Below are 16,680 nucleotides of genomic sequence, written 5' to 3'. Positions count from 1 at the left end.
TTGATGCTTTTCTCCGTCTCACTTTGTCACATGATAGTTAGTGAGTGTAAGAAAAACTCCACATGAACTTCACCAGCGTGTTAACAGGAAATACAAATACCACAAGGGGAGTTCTAAAAACTGAAACATCTCTGTGTGTCTCTCTCTCTCTGTGTGTGTGTGTGTGTGTGTGTGTGTGTGTGTGTCTCTCTCTCTCTCTCTCTCTCTGTCTGTCTCTCTCTCTCTCTCTCTGTCTCTGTCTGTCTCTCTCTCTCTCTCTGTCTCTGTCTCTGTCTCTCCCCTGATGATTTCCTAATGGTTTTGTTAACTGAAAACCCTCTGTGAATCCCTTTTACATATGAATGTGAGTGTGTATTCCCAATACACAGTGTTACAGCTTCCCAGCAAAAATTTTGGCAAAATTAAAGTTGACCAGCTTGTGTGACATTTTGTGCAACTGTTACCTAAATATCTTTTGAAGTTTAAAACTTCCAAGATCTTAAGTTGGTTCTTACATACTTACTTACATTATCATATTAGGAGAATGTCTCGCTTGTCTAAGTCGATATTAAAATAGTCCATCTCATCCATGTTGCTGTCCATGAAGGACTTGCTGCCATTAAACTCATCTGAACAGGTCCAGATCATACATTGCTGATGCGTACACTCAGGGCACTACTGTCTCTGGAGCGTCTTCCCCTCTCTCCCTGTAGCTTTGCTCCAAACAAATGTTCTCCTTGTCAGACACTTCTGGATGGTGTGAAAACAGGCATCGTCTTGGTCCTGAACAAAGACCAAAGAGAGGAAATCCCGCCCTAAGGCCCGACCCGACGCAGCAGTCACACAACCCCACATTCACACAACCCCGTTCTGGCATATAAGATAAAATGAAAAATAAAAATAAACCATTCGGTGTTCAGGTTCTCAGTCACTGGTCTGGCATAGCCTATAGATCTGTGAAGTAAGAGAGAAACGGTTGCCGTCTGTGATAGAACTTATCAGTGTGACCCTCTCCCTCATGTGTATTTGTTTTTCTCGAGTTTAAGAAATAACATCCTATCCCTCAGCCATTGTGAAATAGAGGGAGGAGTGAAGGATTTCCAATGCAGGAGCAGGCCCCATCTAGCGAGCAGAGAGGTGAACATGACTATTTCCTTTTGCACAGTGTTAAATTGGCGTGAGTCAGATGGGCAACCCAAGATGGAAATATGAGGGGAGACAATGTGTTGAAGAAATCAGACCAGTATTTTATTGTCAATGAACAAACCACATTGTGTGCACCTATGGGATTAGTTACATTGATTTCATAAACATATCTCGATTGAAAGAAAATTTTAACAATTAACAATACAACAATCACACGATAAAAACTCTATGTGGTATGTTGTTTGAAAATTCCTCTGATTTATCTCTTGACCTGAGCGTACACAGTGTTTGGAGTTGAGGGTCTCGTCTGGCCCGGCTGGATCTTCCCGCTGGGACAGGGGCCAAAGGCCTCATTACCAAAGAGTAGATGCTCGTGTCTGAATCAGCCACTTGATTCTGATTCACAGATTCACCTCTGGTGTAATTCTGAAACAAAGACAGATGTAACATTGTCAGAGAAAAGTTCATTTTTTGAGCGTAATGGCTCATAAGGTGTTAAAGTTACTATTTACATACCGTCAAACAATGAAAGATATATTTTTAATACCTTCCACAGGTCATATGACATCATCATCTGGGAACAAACCAGTTCCAATTTGAGGCTTTTTCATGTTTTTGGAAGAGATGGCCCATTATTGTGGGTGCTGAAATTAAGTCAAAGTGTCAAACTGATGTGTGTGCAGGTATAAAGTGTCCTGTAAGGTAAATTATAATCACAGAGCTTAAAAAACAATGACACCAACGTCACTACAGTAAAATGAATTCAATTTTTTCAAATCTGAAGTATAATCAATTATTCAAAATGTGAATTCTATTTTTCACTGATTAGCAATGGTAAACACATTGTGTCTTACCATCACATCTGCATACACAGGATCTCCTGCTGCTTCTACATCTGCAGCTTAGCCAGAAAAAAACTGTGTTAAACATTTCTTGGGAAAAGTTAATTGGCTTTGCTTTCCAAAACTTCTTAGGAAAGTTTCTTCCACCACAACATGTGATTTATTTATTTGCGAATTAGATATAACAATAATATGTAGATGTCTGGCTCTCAGCTTCTACAAAGTAACACAAAGGTTTGGTGTTCATACTGTGTTGATACTTGGCCGTGCATTCCAATCCAGCTACACTCTTCATTATTGGATCATTGTAACAACATTGATTAACCATGATGCTGCTGTGATGATGCTGAATTTACATGTGGACACATTGGGTTAAGCCGGTGCTTCTCAAACTACAGTAGCAGAGAAATTATTCACCGATGAAAATGTTTATTAAGAAACATTTTCATTGGTTTATCTTGTAGCTGCAGTCTCAAGAAATTGAAGTGAAGATGAAGTAGATATTAAAACTTACATTTCCCACGTTTCTTAAAGAAGTAAACTCCCCCACAAACACCACCACACACTGCTACGGTAGAAACGATCCTAAAGATGAGCCCAACTGATAATCCTGACTGTGGTGGAATAACTGCTAAAAAGACAAAACAAGATTCCAAACAGGAGAATACAAACAGCATCAGGTCTTGCACTTGCGTCACATCTGTGCTGCTGACAGCTCAGCAGACAGACAAGTGTCACAGGTTTAGAGCACAGAGCCTCCAAAAGATGGTGATTATCACAGACGTCTGTGTGGCTGCAGTTTCTTTCTGAGCAGGATATTCAGACACAAAACTGCCTGTGACATTGAGATGGAGCAGGCAGGAGCTGTTAGATGGTGTCAGGCCGAGGGGGAGAGCACATTAATGAAGCCCAGGCTGTCACCAGCATTATTTGTCTCTTTTTCTAAGCATTCATTACAATCATTTACTCAGTTAAGTGGTTAAAAACTATTTAGAAAGTCAAATTTACAGCACAGGAGAATGTTATGAAGTAATCATTCTAAAATCAGCCATTACATGTTTTATTGAATGTTATCAGGAATTCTCCTTTATCCTTTCTTTTTCCTTTTAACTAATGAATGACTGATCTTAATTAAATCAGGTCCAACCTACAGAGCAACAACAGCAACTGATTGGTCCACCATTATTTTAACAAACTTCAAAACTACAGACTGTCATTTAGTCTTTAGTCTTACCTGGTGACTTGCAGGGAGGTTTCACGTCCATGGACTTGTTGGTCCTGCTGACCTGGTTGCTGTGGTTACAGATGATTGAGCCATGGGACCAGTAGACCTCTAGAGAGTTGGTGGTGGTGATCTCTGATGTCTCGTGCTCCTTGTAGCAGGTGTGGTAGTCACATCTGAAAGTGGTGTTAATGTGAGAGTCCAGAGGCGTGCAGGTCACAGTGAGGTTACAGGAGTCCTCAGAGGAGGACACAGAGGTCACCTTCAGATCAACAGGAGACACAGGCTCTGTGGAAGGGGGGGTGGGGAGGGTTAGAAACAACACACCACTCTGGACTGACATTTGAAATGTCAAGTTACCTACCTTGAACTGTGACCTTGTATTCAGCTAAGATTACCGGCGACTGAGCAAAAACACTGAGTAGACATCCTGCAGTATAAACTCCACTGTCACTGGCTTGTAGATTTTTCAGACGTAAAGAGAAATTTTGATCTGAAAACTTGATGCGTCCTGCGTAAGATGGATTGATGCGTGGATTTGAGTTTTTTCTCACTACAACTACATCTTTGGGGCTAGCAGTAGTTTGCCATTTACAGGTGTCGAACTCTGAAGGCAGCGGTTTCTGAAGTTCCAGAAGTACATCCTCTCCCCTCAGTACAAACTTCTCCACAGCACCCTGGAATGACCCTGGAATGACAGCAGATATCAAAACCACATTTTTATTGAGTCAATATATTTATAGCTGGTCCAAAACTGATTTGGGGAAAGTTGATCTGAGGCAACTGGACTGGCTAGTAAAGGTTTGAAGACGTTTCACCAAATCTGAAAGGATTCTTCAGTTCTTATTAGGCAGGCAGGCGGGCAGGCAGGCAGGCAGGCAGGCAGACAGACAGACAGACAGACAGACAGAAAAGACACGCTTGTTTTCATGTGCTACCTCAGACAAATCAAATTCATGCAGTCCACCTTTCAATTATTGTGTTTTGGTCATTTTACCCTGTTTGTTTTTACCCCTCCATTTGTTTGTCAATAGGCGTTTTAAAATTTCAAGTGAAATGAAAGTTAAATGGAGTTTCAAAGATTTCTGTGCTATTTTTCTGTACATTTTCAACAAAATGTTTATTGTCTTTGTTAATGAAATGAATATTGGCCTATGACCTAATGTTTGTGGCGCACACACGCTCACACACACACACACACACACATACACACACACACACACACACACAGACACACACACACACGCAGCATGACGTCAACGTCGTGATGGTTTTTGGCTCTTTTGGTTGCCCTACATGGTCTTTACTAAGAGATGGTACAGAAAAGTCATGCTGGACTGCCTGTACAGTCACAATGTAAGAACTACAGTTACAAACATTAACAAAGTTGCGATTGAAGGAATAATCAGCAGCAACAAATGTTTACAGCAAAGGAAGTGACACTGCAGCCGTCAGTTTTTCCACTCGTGGTTATTTTTGGTTAACATCTTCACACTTCATACACACCAACAACTCTTTCCTCACAGAAATGTAACTTGGTTATTTGAAGAATAATTTGTTTCTTAGTGATTATATTACATATAAATTGTAAATGTGTTTTACACACAAGATAATCGCACATTAACCCATAAAATCATCATTATCTTACCTAAAGCCCAAAATGAGTCCTCAATTATTACTGGGCAATGTATATCGATAAATTACAGTATTGAGTTAACTCTCCTGATGGCACACGATGCAGAAATGTACTTGAACATTACAGAACATTACATTTTGCCTCAGGGTCTAAGTTCTCCTTTCTCTCTCTTCCTCTGGCTCTCTGCCTCTCTTCAACAATGATAATAATAATAACTATCTATATCAAAATCGATCTCAAAAATGTCCCTTAACCTCAGCAGATCATTTTAACAGATTCATTTAGGTTGTTTTAGATGTATACAGAGATATTATTGAGATACTATTGTTGTGAATCTTATTCGTAATGAGGAACAAACACCAACAGCTGAACTGATCCATAATCTTTACGCTTTATAATGCTTGATAACCTTCACTTTGCTACTCCGTTGCCCTTTCCTGTAAACCTTTAAGATAAAGAATGGTTTACCTTGATACAGCAGGCACACAATCAAGAGAAGTGCGATGGGCCGCATTCTCGCCCTGCTCACACACACACACTGAATCAGGAAGCATCATGAAACTTCCCCTTAAACGATACTTCGGTTCTGGCTTGAACCGGGCTGTGGTTTGTTTCAACGCAGCGCCTGATAATAAATTGCTCCTGTATGAAGTGAAACACAACACGTCCTCATTAACTCCTCACAATTTTTATTACGTTTGTGGCAAAAACACACTAAGGCACGTGAGCTCATGTTAGTCAAGAAATTATGATGTACACATTTTTTATTCAATTAACTGTATCAGTTTGAACATAGTCATAACCTTCATAATCCTCAGTTTCAGTTGTTTCTCTCACAATCATCATCATTGCTCATCTTATCACTCATTTTCCTCAACAAATATTGCACCTTTTCTCTTCATTGTTTTGTCTTCTGCCCCGATAAAATGAAAGGAATCTTCATAAAATGCATCCATCAACATATAGTGACTCTGGGTGATGATCCAAAAACTCCCATTAGTCAGTTTTCTTAAAGCCATTTGACTGAACAGCTACACATCATGTTGAAAGTTGAGCTTAACTGCTTCCAGTAGTGCTTTCAGTAATATTAAAGTTGACTTCTTCTCACTAATTCCTGTCATAATGACACTTACTAAGGTGCAATTCTACTTCAGGAACTTGCTTAACGTGCTAACATCTGTTTTTAAACAGCATCGACTGTCATACATAGGGAAACAAAGAAATATCCACCATCAGCAGATATACTGAGCACCCAGAACATCGTCTACATTCCATTTTGTTGTGCTACAGTGTTCTAAGATTTGTTTGTACTTTTACTAGAACATTATAGTATACCGCCATGTATAACACACATATTAGTCTCTGTGTGCTTTGATGCTTTTCTCCGTCTCACTTTGTCACATGATAGTTAGTGAGTGTAAGAAAAACTCCACATGAACTTCACCAGCGTGTTAACAGGAAATACAAATACCACAAGGGGAGTTCTAAAAACTGAAACATCTCTGTGTGTCTCTCTCTCTGTGTGTCTCTCTCTGTGTGTGTGTGTGTGTGTGTGTGTGTGTGTGTGTGTGTCTCTCTCTCTCTCTCTCTCTCTCTCTCTGTCTCTCTCTCTCTCTCTGTGTCTCTGTCTCTGTCTCTCCCCTGATGATTTCCTAATGGTTTTGTTGTTAACTGAAAACCCTCTGTGAATCCCTTTTACATATGAATGTGAGTGTGTATTCCCAATACACAGTGTTACAGCTTCCCAGCAAAAATTTTGGCAAAATTAAAGTTGACCAGCTTGTGTGACATTTTGTGCAACTGTTACCTAAATATCTTTTGAAGTTTAAAACTTCCAAGATCTTCAGTAGGTTCTTACATACTTACTTACATTATCATATTAGGAGAATGTCTCGCTTGTCTAAGTCGATATTAAAATAGTCCATCTCATCCATGTTGCTGTCCATGAAGGACTCGCTGCCATTAAACTCATCTGAACAGGTCCAGATCATACATTTCTGATGCGTACACTCAGGGCACTACTGTCTCTGGAGCGTCTTCCCCTCTCTCCCTGTAGCTTTGCTCCAAACAAATGTTCTCCTTGTCAGACACTTCTGGATGGTTTGAAAACAGGCATCGTCTTGGTCCTGAACAAAGACCAAAGAGAGGAAATCCCACCCAAAGACCCGACCCGACCCAGCAGTCACACAACCCCACATTCACACAACCCCGTTCTGGCATATAAGATAAAATGAAAAAATTAAAAATAAACCATTCGGTGTTCAGGTTCTCAGTCACTGGTCTGGCATAGCCTATAGATCTGTGAAGTAAGAGAGAAACGGTTGCCATCTGTGATAGAACTTATCAGTGTGACCCCTCATCTGTACTTGATTTTCTCGAGTTTAAGAAAAAACATCCTATCCCTCAGCCATTGTGAAATAGAGGGAGGAGTGAAGGATTTCCAATGCAGGAGCAGGCGCCATCTAGCGAGCAGAGAGGTGAACATGACTATTTCCTTTTGCACAGTGTTAAATTGGCGTGAGTCAGATGGGCAACCCAAGATGGAAATATGAGGGGAGACAATGTGTTGAAGTAATCAGACCAGTATTTTATTGTCAATGAACAAACCACATTGTGTGGACCTATGGGATTAGTTACATTGATTTCATAAACATATCTTGATTGAAAGAAAATTTTAACAATTAACAATACAACAATCACACGATAAAAACTCTATGTGGTATGTTGTTTGAAAATTCCTCTGATTTATCTCTTTACCTGAGCGTACACAGTGTCTGGAGTCGAGGGTCTCGTCTGGCCCGGCTGGATCATTCCGCTGGGACAGGGGTTAAAGGGCTCATTACCAAAGAGTAGATGCTCGTGTCTGAATCAGCCACTTGATTCTGATTCACAGATTCACCTCTGGTGTTATTCTGAAACAAAGACAGATGTAACATTGTCAGAGAAAAGTTCACTTTTTGAGCGTAATGGCTCATAAGGTGTTAAAGTTACTATTTACATACTGTCAAACAATGAAAGATATATTTTTAATATCTTCCACAGGTCATATGACATCATCATCTGAGAACAAACCAGTTCCAATTTGAGGCTTTTTCATGTTTTTGGAAGAGATGGCCCATTATTGTGGGTGCGGAAATTAAGTCAAAGTGTCAAACTGATGTGTGTGCAGGTATAAAGTGTCCTGTAAGGTAAATTATAATCACAGAGCTTAAAAAACAATGACACCAACGTCACTACAGTAAAATGAATTCAATTTTTTCAAATCTGAAGTATAATCAATTATTCAAAATGTGAATTCTATTTTTCACTGATTAGCAATGGTAAACAAATTGTGTCTTACCATCACATCTGCATACACAGTATCTCCTGCTGCTTCTACATCTGCAGCTTAGCCAGAAAAAACTGTGTTAAACATTTCTTGGGAAAAGTTAATTGGCTTTGCTTTCCAAAACTTCTTAGGAAAGTTTCTTCCACCACAACATGTGATTTATTTATTTGAGAATTAGATATAACAATAATATGTAGATGTCCGGCTCTCAGCTTCTACAAAGTAACACAAAGGTTTGGTGTTCATACTGTGTTGATACTTGGCCGTGCATTCCAATCCAGCTACATTCTTCATTATTGGATCATTGTAACAGCATTGATTAACCATGATGCTGCTGTGATGATGCTGAATTTACATGTGGACACATTGGGTTAAGCCGGTGCTTCTCAAACTACAGTAGCAGAGAAATTATTCACCGATGAAAATGTTTATTAAGAAACATTTTCATTGGTTTATCTTGTAGCTGCAGTCTCAAGAAATTGAAGTGAAGATGAAGTAGATATTAAAACTTACATTTCCCACCTTTCTTAAAGAAGTAAACTCCCCCACAAACACCACCACACACTGCTACGGTAGAAACGATCCTAACGATGAGCCCAACTGATAATCCTGACTGTGGTGGAATAACTGCTAAAAAGACAAAACAAGATTCCAAACAGGAGAATACAAACAGCATCAGGTCTTGCACTTGCATCACATCTGTGCTGCTGACAGCTCAGCAGACAGACAAGTGTCACAGGTTTAGAGCACAGAGCCTCCAAAAGATGGTGATTATCACAGACGTCTGTGTGGCTGCAGTTTCTTTCTGAGCAGGATATTCAGACACAAAACTGCCTGTGACATTGAGATGGAGCAGGCAGGAGCTGTTAGATGGTGTCAGGCCGAGGGGGAGAGCACATTAATGAAGCCCAGGCTGTCACCAGCATTATTTGTCTCTTTTTCTAAGCATTCATTACAATCATTTAGTCAGTTAAGTGGTTAAAAACTATTTAGAAAGTCAAATTTACAGCACAGGAGAATGTTATGAAGTAATCATTCTAAAATCAGCCATTACATGTTTCATTGAATGTTATCAGTAATTCTCCTTTATCCTTTATTTTTCCTTTAACTAATGAATTACTGATCTTAATTAAATCCGGTCCAACCTACAGAGCAACAACAACAACTGATTGGCCTGCCATTATACTTTTTAAGTGTAATTATTACATTACATTACATTACGGTCATTTAGCAGACGCTTTTATCCAAAGCAAATTATACTATTTATCAAACTTCAAAACTATAGACTTTCAATTTGGTCTTTAGTCTTACCTGGTGACTTGCAGGGAGGTTTCATGTCCATGGACTTGTTGGTCCAGCTGACCTGGTTGCTGTGGTTACAGATGATTGAGCCATGGGACCAGTAGACCTCTAGAGAGTTGGTGGTGGTGATCTCTGATGTCTCGTGCTCCTTGTAGCAGGTTTGGTCGTCACATCTGAAAGTGGTGTTAATGTGAGAGCCCAGAGTGGTGCAGGTCACAGTGAGGTTACAGGAGTCCTCAGAGGAGGACACAGAGGTCACCGTCAGATCAACAGGAGACACAGGCTCTGTGGAAGAGGGGGGGTAAGAACTAGCAGAGCACTCTGGACTGACATTTGAAATGTTAAGTTACCTACCTTGAACTGTGACCTTGTATTCGACTAAGGTTTTAAAGCCTGTGAACTTACTGGGTTTATATTCTGCAGTATAAACTCCACTGTCATTGACTTGTAGATTTTTCAGCAGTAAAGAGAATTTTTTATCTGAAAACTCAACGTGTCCTGAGTAAGATGGATTGATGCTTGGATTTGATTCACTCACTAAAACTACAACGTTGTTGCTAGTGCCAATATGTTCCCATGTGAATTGATAGCAGTCTGAAGGACGCGCTCCCTGAAGTTCGAGAAGTACATCCTCTCCCCTCAGTACAAACTTCTCCACAGCACCCTGGAATGACCCTGGAATGACAGCAGATATGAAAACCACATTTTTATTGAGTCAATATATTTGTAGCTGGTCCAAAACTGATTTGGGGAAAGTTGATCTGAGGCAACTGGACTGGCTAGTAAAGGTTTGAAGACGTTTCACCTCATCTCAGAGGATTCTTCAGTTCTTGTTAGAAATGTTGGTCATTTTACCCTGTTTGTTTTTTACCACTCCATTCATTTGTCAATAGGGGTTTTAAAAATTTCAAGTTAAGTTAAGCAAATAAAAGTTAAATTGAGTTTCAAAGAGTCCTGTGCTATTTTCTGTACATTTTCAACAAAATGTTTATGTTTTTTTAATGAAATCATTATAGGCCTATGACCTAACATGTGTGGCACACACACGCACACACACACAGACACACACACGCACACGCAGCATGACGTCAACGTCGTGATGGTTTTTGGCTCTTTTCCTTGCCCTACATGGTCTTAACTAAGAGATGGTACAGAAAAGTCATGCTGGACTGCCTGTACAGTCACAATGTAAGAACTACAGTTACAAACATTAACAAAGTTGCGATTGAAGGAATAATCAGCAGCAACAAATGTTTACAGCAAAGGGAGTGACACTGCAGCCGTCAGTTTTTCCTCTCGTGGTAATTTTTGGTTAACATCTTCACACTTCATACACACCAACAACTCTTTCCTCACAGAAATGTAACTTGGTTATTTGAAGAATAATTTGTTTCTTAGTGATTATATTACATATAAATTGTAAATGTGTTTTACACACAAGATAATCGCACATTAACCCATAAAATCATCATTATCTTACCTAAAGCCCAAAATGAGTCCTCAATTATTACTCGGCAATGTATATCGATAAATTACAGTATTGAGTTAACTCTCCTGATGGCACACGATGCAGAAATGTACTTGAACATTACAGAACATTACATTTTGCCTCAGGGTCTAAGTTCTCCTTTTTCTCTCTTCCTGTGGCTCTCTGCCTCTCTTCAACAATGATAATAATAATAACTATCTATATCAAAATCGATCTCAAAAATGTCCCTTAACCTCAACAGATCATTTTAACAGATTCATTTACGTTGTTTTAGATGTATACAGAGATGTTATTGAGATACTATTGTTGTGAATCTTATTCGTAATCATGAACAAACACCAACAGCTGAATTGATCCATAATCTTTACGCTTTATAATGCTTGATAACCTTCACTTTGCTACTCCGTTGCCCTTTCCTGTAAACCTTTAAGATAAAGAATGGTTTACCTTGATACAGCAGGCACACGATCAAGAGAAGTGCGATGGGCCGCATTCTCGCCCTGCTCTCACACACACACTGAATCAGGAAGCATCATGAAACTTCCTCTTAAACGATACTTCGGTTCTGGCTTGAACCGGGCTGTCGTTTGTTTCAACGCAGCGCCTGATGATAAATTGCTCCTTTATGAAGTGAAACACAACACGTCCTCATTAACTCCTCACAATTTTAATTACGTTTGTGGCAAAAACACACTAAGGCACATGAGCTCATGTTAGTCAAGAAATTATGATGTACACATTTTTTATTCAATTAACTGTATCAGTCTGAACATAGTCATAACCTTCATAATCCTCAGTTTCAGTTGTTTCTCTCACAATCATCATCATTGCTCATCTTATCACTCATTTTCCTCAACAAATGTTGCACCTTTTCTCTTCATTGTTTTGTCTTCTGCCCCGATAAAATGAAAGGAATCTTCATAAAATGCATCCATCAACATATAGTGACTCTGGGTGATGATCCAAAAACTCCCATTAGTCAGTTTTCTTAAAGCCATTTGACTGAACAGCTACACATCATGTTGAAAGTTGAGCTTAACTGCTTCCAGTAGTGCTTTTAGTAATATTAAAGTTGACTTCCCCTCACTAATTCCTGTTATAATGACACTTACTAAGGTGCAATTCTACTTCAAGAACTTGCTTAAAGTGCTAACATCTGTTTTTAAACAGCATCGACTGTCATACATACGGAAACAAAGAAATATCCACCATCAGCAGATATACTGAGCACCCAGAACATCGTCTACATTCCATTTTGTTGTGCTACAGCAGGGGTGTCAAAGTAAAATACACAGAGGGCCATAAAACTACATTTGCTACAAGTCGAGGGCCGGACTGGTTCAATGTTTATTAAAACATATTGAAATGATTGCACATAGGCTATTGAACCAAGACCTCACACAGTGTATATTATTGAATCATTTAATGAATCAAGCAATATTTTCTTATGGCTCTGTCAGTAATTTCAACAGAAACATTTTTCAACAGGCAAACAGCAACCAAGTAAATTTCCTTCAAAAACAAAATATGTTCCTTAACAAGATAACAAGATAACAAGATAAATGCAGAAATGAAATTGCATGCATTATGAACCCAAAATGCATTATTGTACTGCTCTATGATCCTCACCAATCACTGCTTTCAAATAGTAAAATGAGAAAATAGTAACAAATGTAAACATTTAACTGAATTAAAAACTGAAAATACGTTAACGCTCTGTGATGCTCACTTGTCTGAGGCTGAGCCTGAAACTTGGTGGTGTTTCATCTTTTGTACAATTTCATCAATGTTTGGGGTCAGGCTCTGAGTTGAGGAAATCCTCAGGATTGAATGAAGGTGTTCATCAGTAAGCCGGCTCCTATGTGATGTTTTGTTAAGCTTAATCAAAGAGAACAGTTGTTCACACAGGTATGTGCTGCCAAACATAGAGAGCGTCTGAGCCGCTTGGATGCGCAGCTGGGGCATTGTGTCGGGGATGAAACATGCAAACTCAGCAGAGCCCACTCTCTCATATTTTTCCTTCAGTGCGTCATCACACTGGAGCTCAATCAACTCCATTTGTAGGTTTGTTGGTGCGCTTTCCATGTCAACTGCAAAAGGATTGCTGAGCAGTTCAAACCTGCTTTTTTGGGCTTCAAAGTCAGCAAATCGGCGTCGATAGTCGGCGGCAAGTACGCTGAGTTTATCAGCAAACTGTGCACTCGGGAAAACAGCGGTTGAGAGCTTCTCTTTCATGGTCTGGCAGCTCGGAAAGTGGCTCAAGTTTTCTTTCCGCATCTGCGTCTCCCACAGACTCTTGAGTTTAAACGCTTGAGTTTAAACGCCCTCACTGTACTGAACATGTCAGAGATGATGCGCCCCCGTCCCTGCAGCTACAGGTTCATTACATTAAGATGGCTCGTGATGTCGCACAGAAACGCTTTCGCTCGCGGTGCATTGTGGGGAATGTAGTGTTACGCTGGTGCGTGCAAAACACCAGCGGGCAGCCGCGGGCCGGTTCTAATAGTAATTAAATATCATCCCGGGGGCCATAGATAATTCATTTGCGGGCCGGATCTGGCCCGCGGGCCTTGAGTTTGACATATGTGTATTAGTCTGTGTGTGCTTTGATGTTTTTCTCCGTCTCACTTTGTCACTTGATAGTTAGTGAGTGTAAGAAAAACTCCACATGAACTTCACCAGCGTGTTAACAGGAAATACAAATACCACAAGGGGAGTTCTAAGAACTGAAACATCTCTGTGTGTCTCTCTCTCTGTGTGTGTCTCTCTGTGTGTGTGTGTGTGTGTGTGTGTGTGTGTGTGTGTGTGTGTGTGCGTGTCTCTCTCTCTCTCTCTCTCTCTCTGTCTCTATCTCTCTCTCTCTCTCTGTGTCTCTGTCTGTCTTTCCCCTGATGACTTCCTAATGGTTTTGTTGTTAACTGAAAACCCTCTGTGAATCCCTTCTACATATGAATGTGAGTGTGTATTCCCAATACACAGCAAACATTTTGGGAAAATTAAAGTTGACCAGCTTGTGCGACATTTTGTGCAACTGTTACCTAAATATCTTTTGAAGTTTAAAACTTCCAAGATCTTAAGTAGGTTCTTACATACTTACTGACATTATCATATTAGGAGAATGTCTCGCTTGTCTAAGTCGATATTAAAATAGTCCATCTCATCCATGTTGCTGTCCATGAAGGACTTGCTGCCATTAAACTCATCTGAACAGGTCCAGATCATACATTGCTGATGCGTACACTCAGGGCACTACTGTCTCTGGAGCGTCTTCCCCTCTCTCCCTGTAGCTTTGCTCCAAACAAATGTTCTCCTTGTCAGACACTTCTGGATGGTTTGCAAACAGGCATCGTCTTGGTCCTGAACAAAGACCAAAGAGAGGAAATCCCACCCAAAGACCCGACCCGACCCAGCAGTCACACAACCCCACATTCACACAACCCCGTTCTGGCATATAAGATAAAATGAAAAATAAAAATAAACCATTCTGTGTTCAGGTTCTCAGTCACTGGTCTGGCATAGCCTATAGATCTGTGAAGTAAGAGAGAAACGGTTGCCGTCTGTGATAGAACTTATCAGTGTGACCCTCTCCCTCATGTGTACTTGATTTTCTCGAGTTTAAGAAAAAACATCCTATCCCTCAGCCATTGTGAAATAGAGGGAGGAGTGAAGGATTTCCAACGCAGGAGCAGGCGCCATCTAGCGAGCAGAGAGGTGAACATGACTATTTCCTTTTGCACAGTGTTAAATTGGCGTGAGTCAGATGGGCAACCCAAGATGGAAATATGAGGGGAGACAATGTGTTGAAGTAATCAGACCAGTATTTTATTGTCAATGAACAAACCACATTGTGTGCACCTATGGGTTTAGTTACATTGATTTCATAAACATATCTTGATTGAAAGAAAATTTTAACAATTAACAATACAACAATCACACGATGAAAACTCTATGTGGTATGTTGTTTGAAAATTACTCTGATTTATCTCTTGACCTGAGCGTACACAGTGTCTGGAGTCGAGGGTCTCGTCTGGCCCAGCTGGATCTTCCCGCTGGGACAGGGGCCAAAGGGCTCATTTCCAAAGAGCTGATGATCGTGTCTGAATCAGCCACTTGATTCTGATTCACAGATTCACCTCTGGTGTTATTCTGAAACAAAGACAGATGTAACATTGTCAGAGAAAAGTTCATTTTTTGAGCGTAATGGCTCATAAGGTGTTAAAGTTACTATTGCCATTCTGTCAAACAATGAAAGATATATTTTTAATATCTTCCACAGGTCATATGACATCATCATCTGAGAACAAACCGGTTCCAATTTGAGGCTTTTTCATGTTTTTGGAAGAGATGGCCCATTATTGTGGGTGCTGAAATTAAGTCAAAGTGTCAAACTGATGTGTGTGCAGGTATAAAGTGTCCTGTAAGGTAAATTATAATCACAGAGCTTAAAAAACAATGACACCAACGTCACTACAGTAAAATGAATTCAATTTTTTCAAATCTGAAGTATAATCAATTATTCAAAATGTGAATTCTATTTTTCACTGATTAGCAATGGTAAACAAATTGTGTCTTACCATCACATCTGCATACACAGGATCTCCTGCTGCTTCTACATCTGCAGCTTAGCCAGTAAAAACTGTGTTAAACATTTCTTGGGAAAAGTTAATTGGCTTTGCTTTCCAAAACTTCTTAGGAAAGTTTCTTCCACCACAACATGTGATTTATTTATTTGAGAATTAGATATAACAATAATATGTAGATGTCCGGCTCTCAGCTTCTACAAAGTAACACAAAGGTTTGGTGTTCATACTGTGTTGATACTTGGCCGTGCATTCCAATCCAGCTACATTCTTCATTATTGGATCATTGTAACAACATTGATTAACCATGATGCTGCTGTGATGATGCTGAATTTACATGTGGACACATTGGGTTAAGCCGGTGCTTCTCAAACTACAGTAGCAGAGAAATTATTCACCGATGAAAATGTTTATTAAGAAACATTTTCATTGGTTTATCTTGTAGCTGCAGTCTCAAGAAATTGAAGTGAAGATGAAGTAGATATTAAAACTTACATTTCCCACGTTTCTTATAGAAGTACACTCCCCCACAAACACCACCACACACTGCTACGGTAGAAACGATCCTAACGATGAGCCCAACTGATAATCCTGGCTGTGGTGGAATAACTGCTAAAAAGACAAAACAAGATTCCAAACAGGAGAATACAAACAGCATCAGGTCTTGCACTTGCGTCACATCTGTGCTGCTGACAGCTCAGCAGACAGACAAGTGTCACAGGTTTAGAGCACAGAGCCTCCAAAAGATGGTGATTATCACAGACGTCTGTGTGGCTGCAGTTTCTTTTTTCTGAGCAGGATATTCAGACACAAAACTGCCTGTGACATTGAGATGGAGCAGGCAGGAGCTGTTAGATGGTGTCAGGCCGAGGGGGAGAGCACATTTATGAAGCCCAGGCTGTCACCAGAAGCATTTTTAGAAGCAGCCACATCTTTAGAAGCATTCATTACAATCCTTTACTCAGTTAAGTGGTTAAAAACTATTTAGAAAGTCAAATTTACAGCACAGGAGAATGTTATGAAGTAATCATTCTAAAATCAGCCATTACATGTTTTATTGAATGTTATCAGTAATTCTCCTTTATCCTTTATTTTTCCTTTAACTAATGAATTACTGATCTTAATTAAATCAGGTCCAACCTACAGAGCAACAACA

At 39.8% G+C, this 16,680-nt stretch overlaps 2 protein-coding genes across 24 annotated transcripts in view; both read right to left on the bottom strand.

Annotated features, from left to right (window-relative positions):
* Positions 1–1,205: 1,205 nt before the first annotated feature.
* LOC142998965 (T-lymphocyte surface antigen Ly-9-like) overlaps positions 1,206–16,680 on the bottom strand; it is a 36,683-nt gene continuing 21,208 nt past the window's right edge. For 4 of the 23 annotated variants that reach the window (XM_076148403.1, XM_076148397.1, XM_076148399.1 and 1 more), the window contains 3 exons: positions 16,020–16,136; positions 8,166–8,212; positions 1,206–1,551 (listed from right to left, as the gene is read on the bottom strand). In XM_076148403.1, coding sequence (XP_076004518.1) covers positions 1,336–1,551; positions 8,166–8,212; positions 16,020–16,136 — 380 coding nt within the window. In that variant the 3' untranslated portion in view covers positions 1,206–1,335. The other 19 variants (XM_076148400.1, XM_076148398.1, XR_012963251.1 and 16 more) reach the window with 18 other exon arrangements.
* On the bottom strand, positions 7,392–11,550 carry LOC142999169 (SLAM family member 9-like). Its single transcript, XM_076148595.1, has 5 exons — positions 11,392–11,550; positions 9,810–10,130; positions 9,465–9,740; positions 8,676–8,783; positions 7,392–7,737 (listed from the first exon to the last, which is right to left on the bottom strand). The coding sequence occupies exons 1-5, from the start codon at positions 11,435–11,437 to the stop codon at positions 7,733–7,735; spliced, it is 756 nt and encodes a 251-aa protein (XP_076004710.1). The 5' UTR covers positions 11,438–11,550; the 3' UTR covers positions 7,392–7,732.

Source organism: Genypterus blacodes, unplaced genomic scaffold, assembly GCF_046128005.1.
Source record: "Genypterus blacodes isolate CSIRO-AG114 ecotype Tasmania unplaced genomic scaffold, CSIRO-AGI_Gbla_v1 ptg000005l_1, whole genome shotgun sequence".
Taxonomy (NCBI): domain Eukaryota; kingdom Metazoa; phylum Chordata; class Actinopteri; order Ophidiiformes; family Ophidiidae; genus Genypterus; species Genypterus blacodes.
This window is presented reverse-complemented; position numbering and strand designations above follow the sequence as displayed.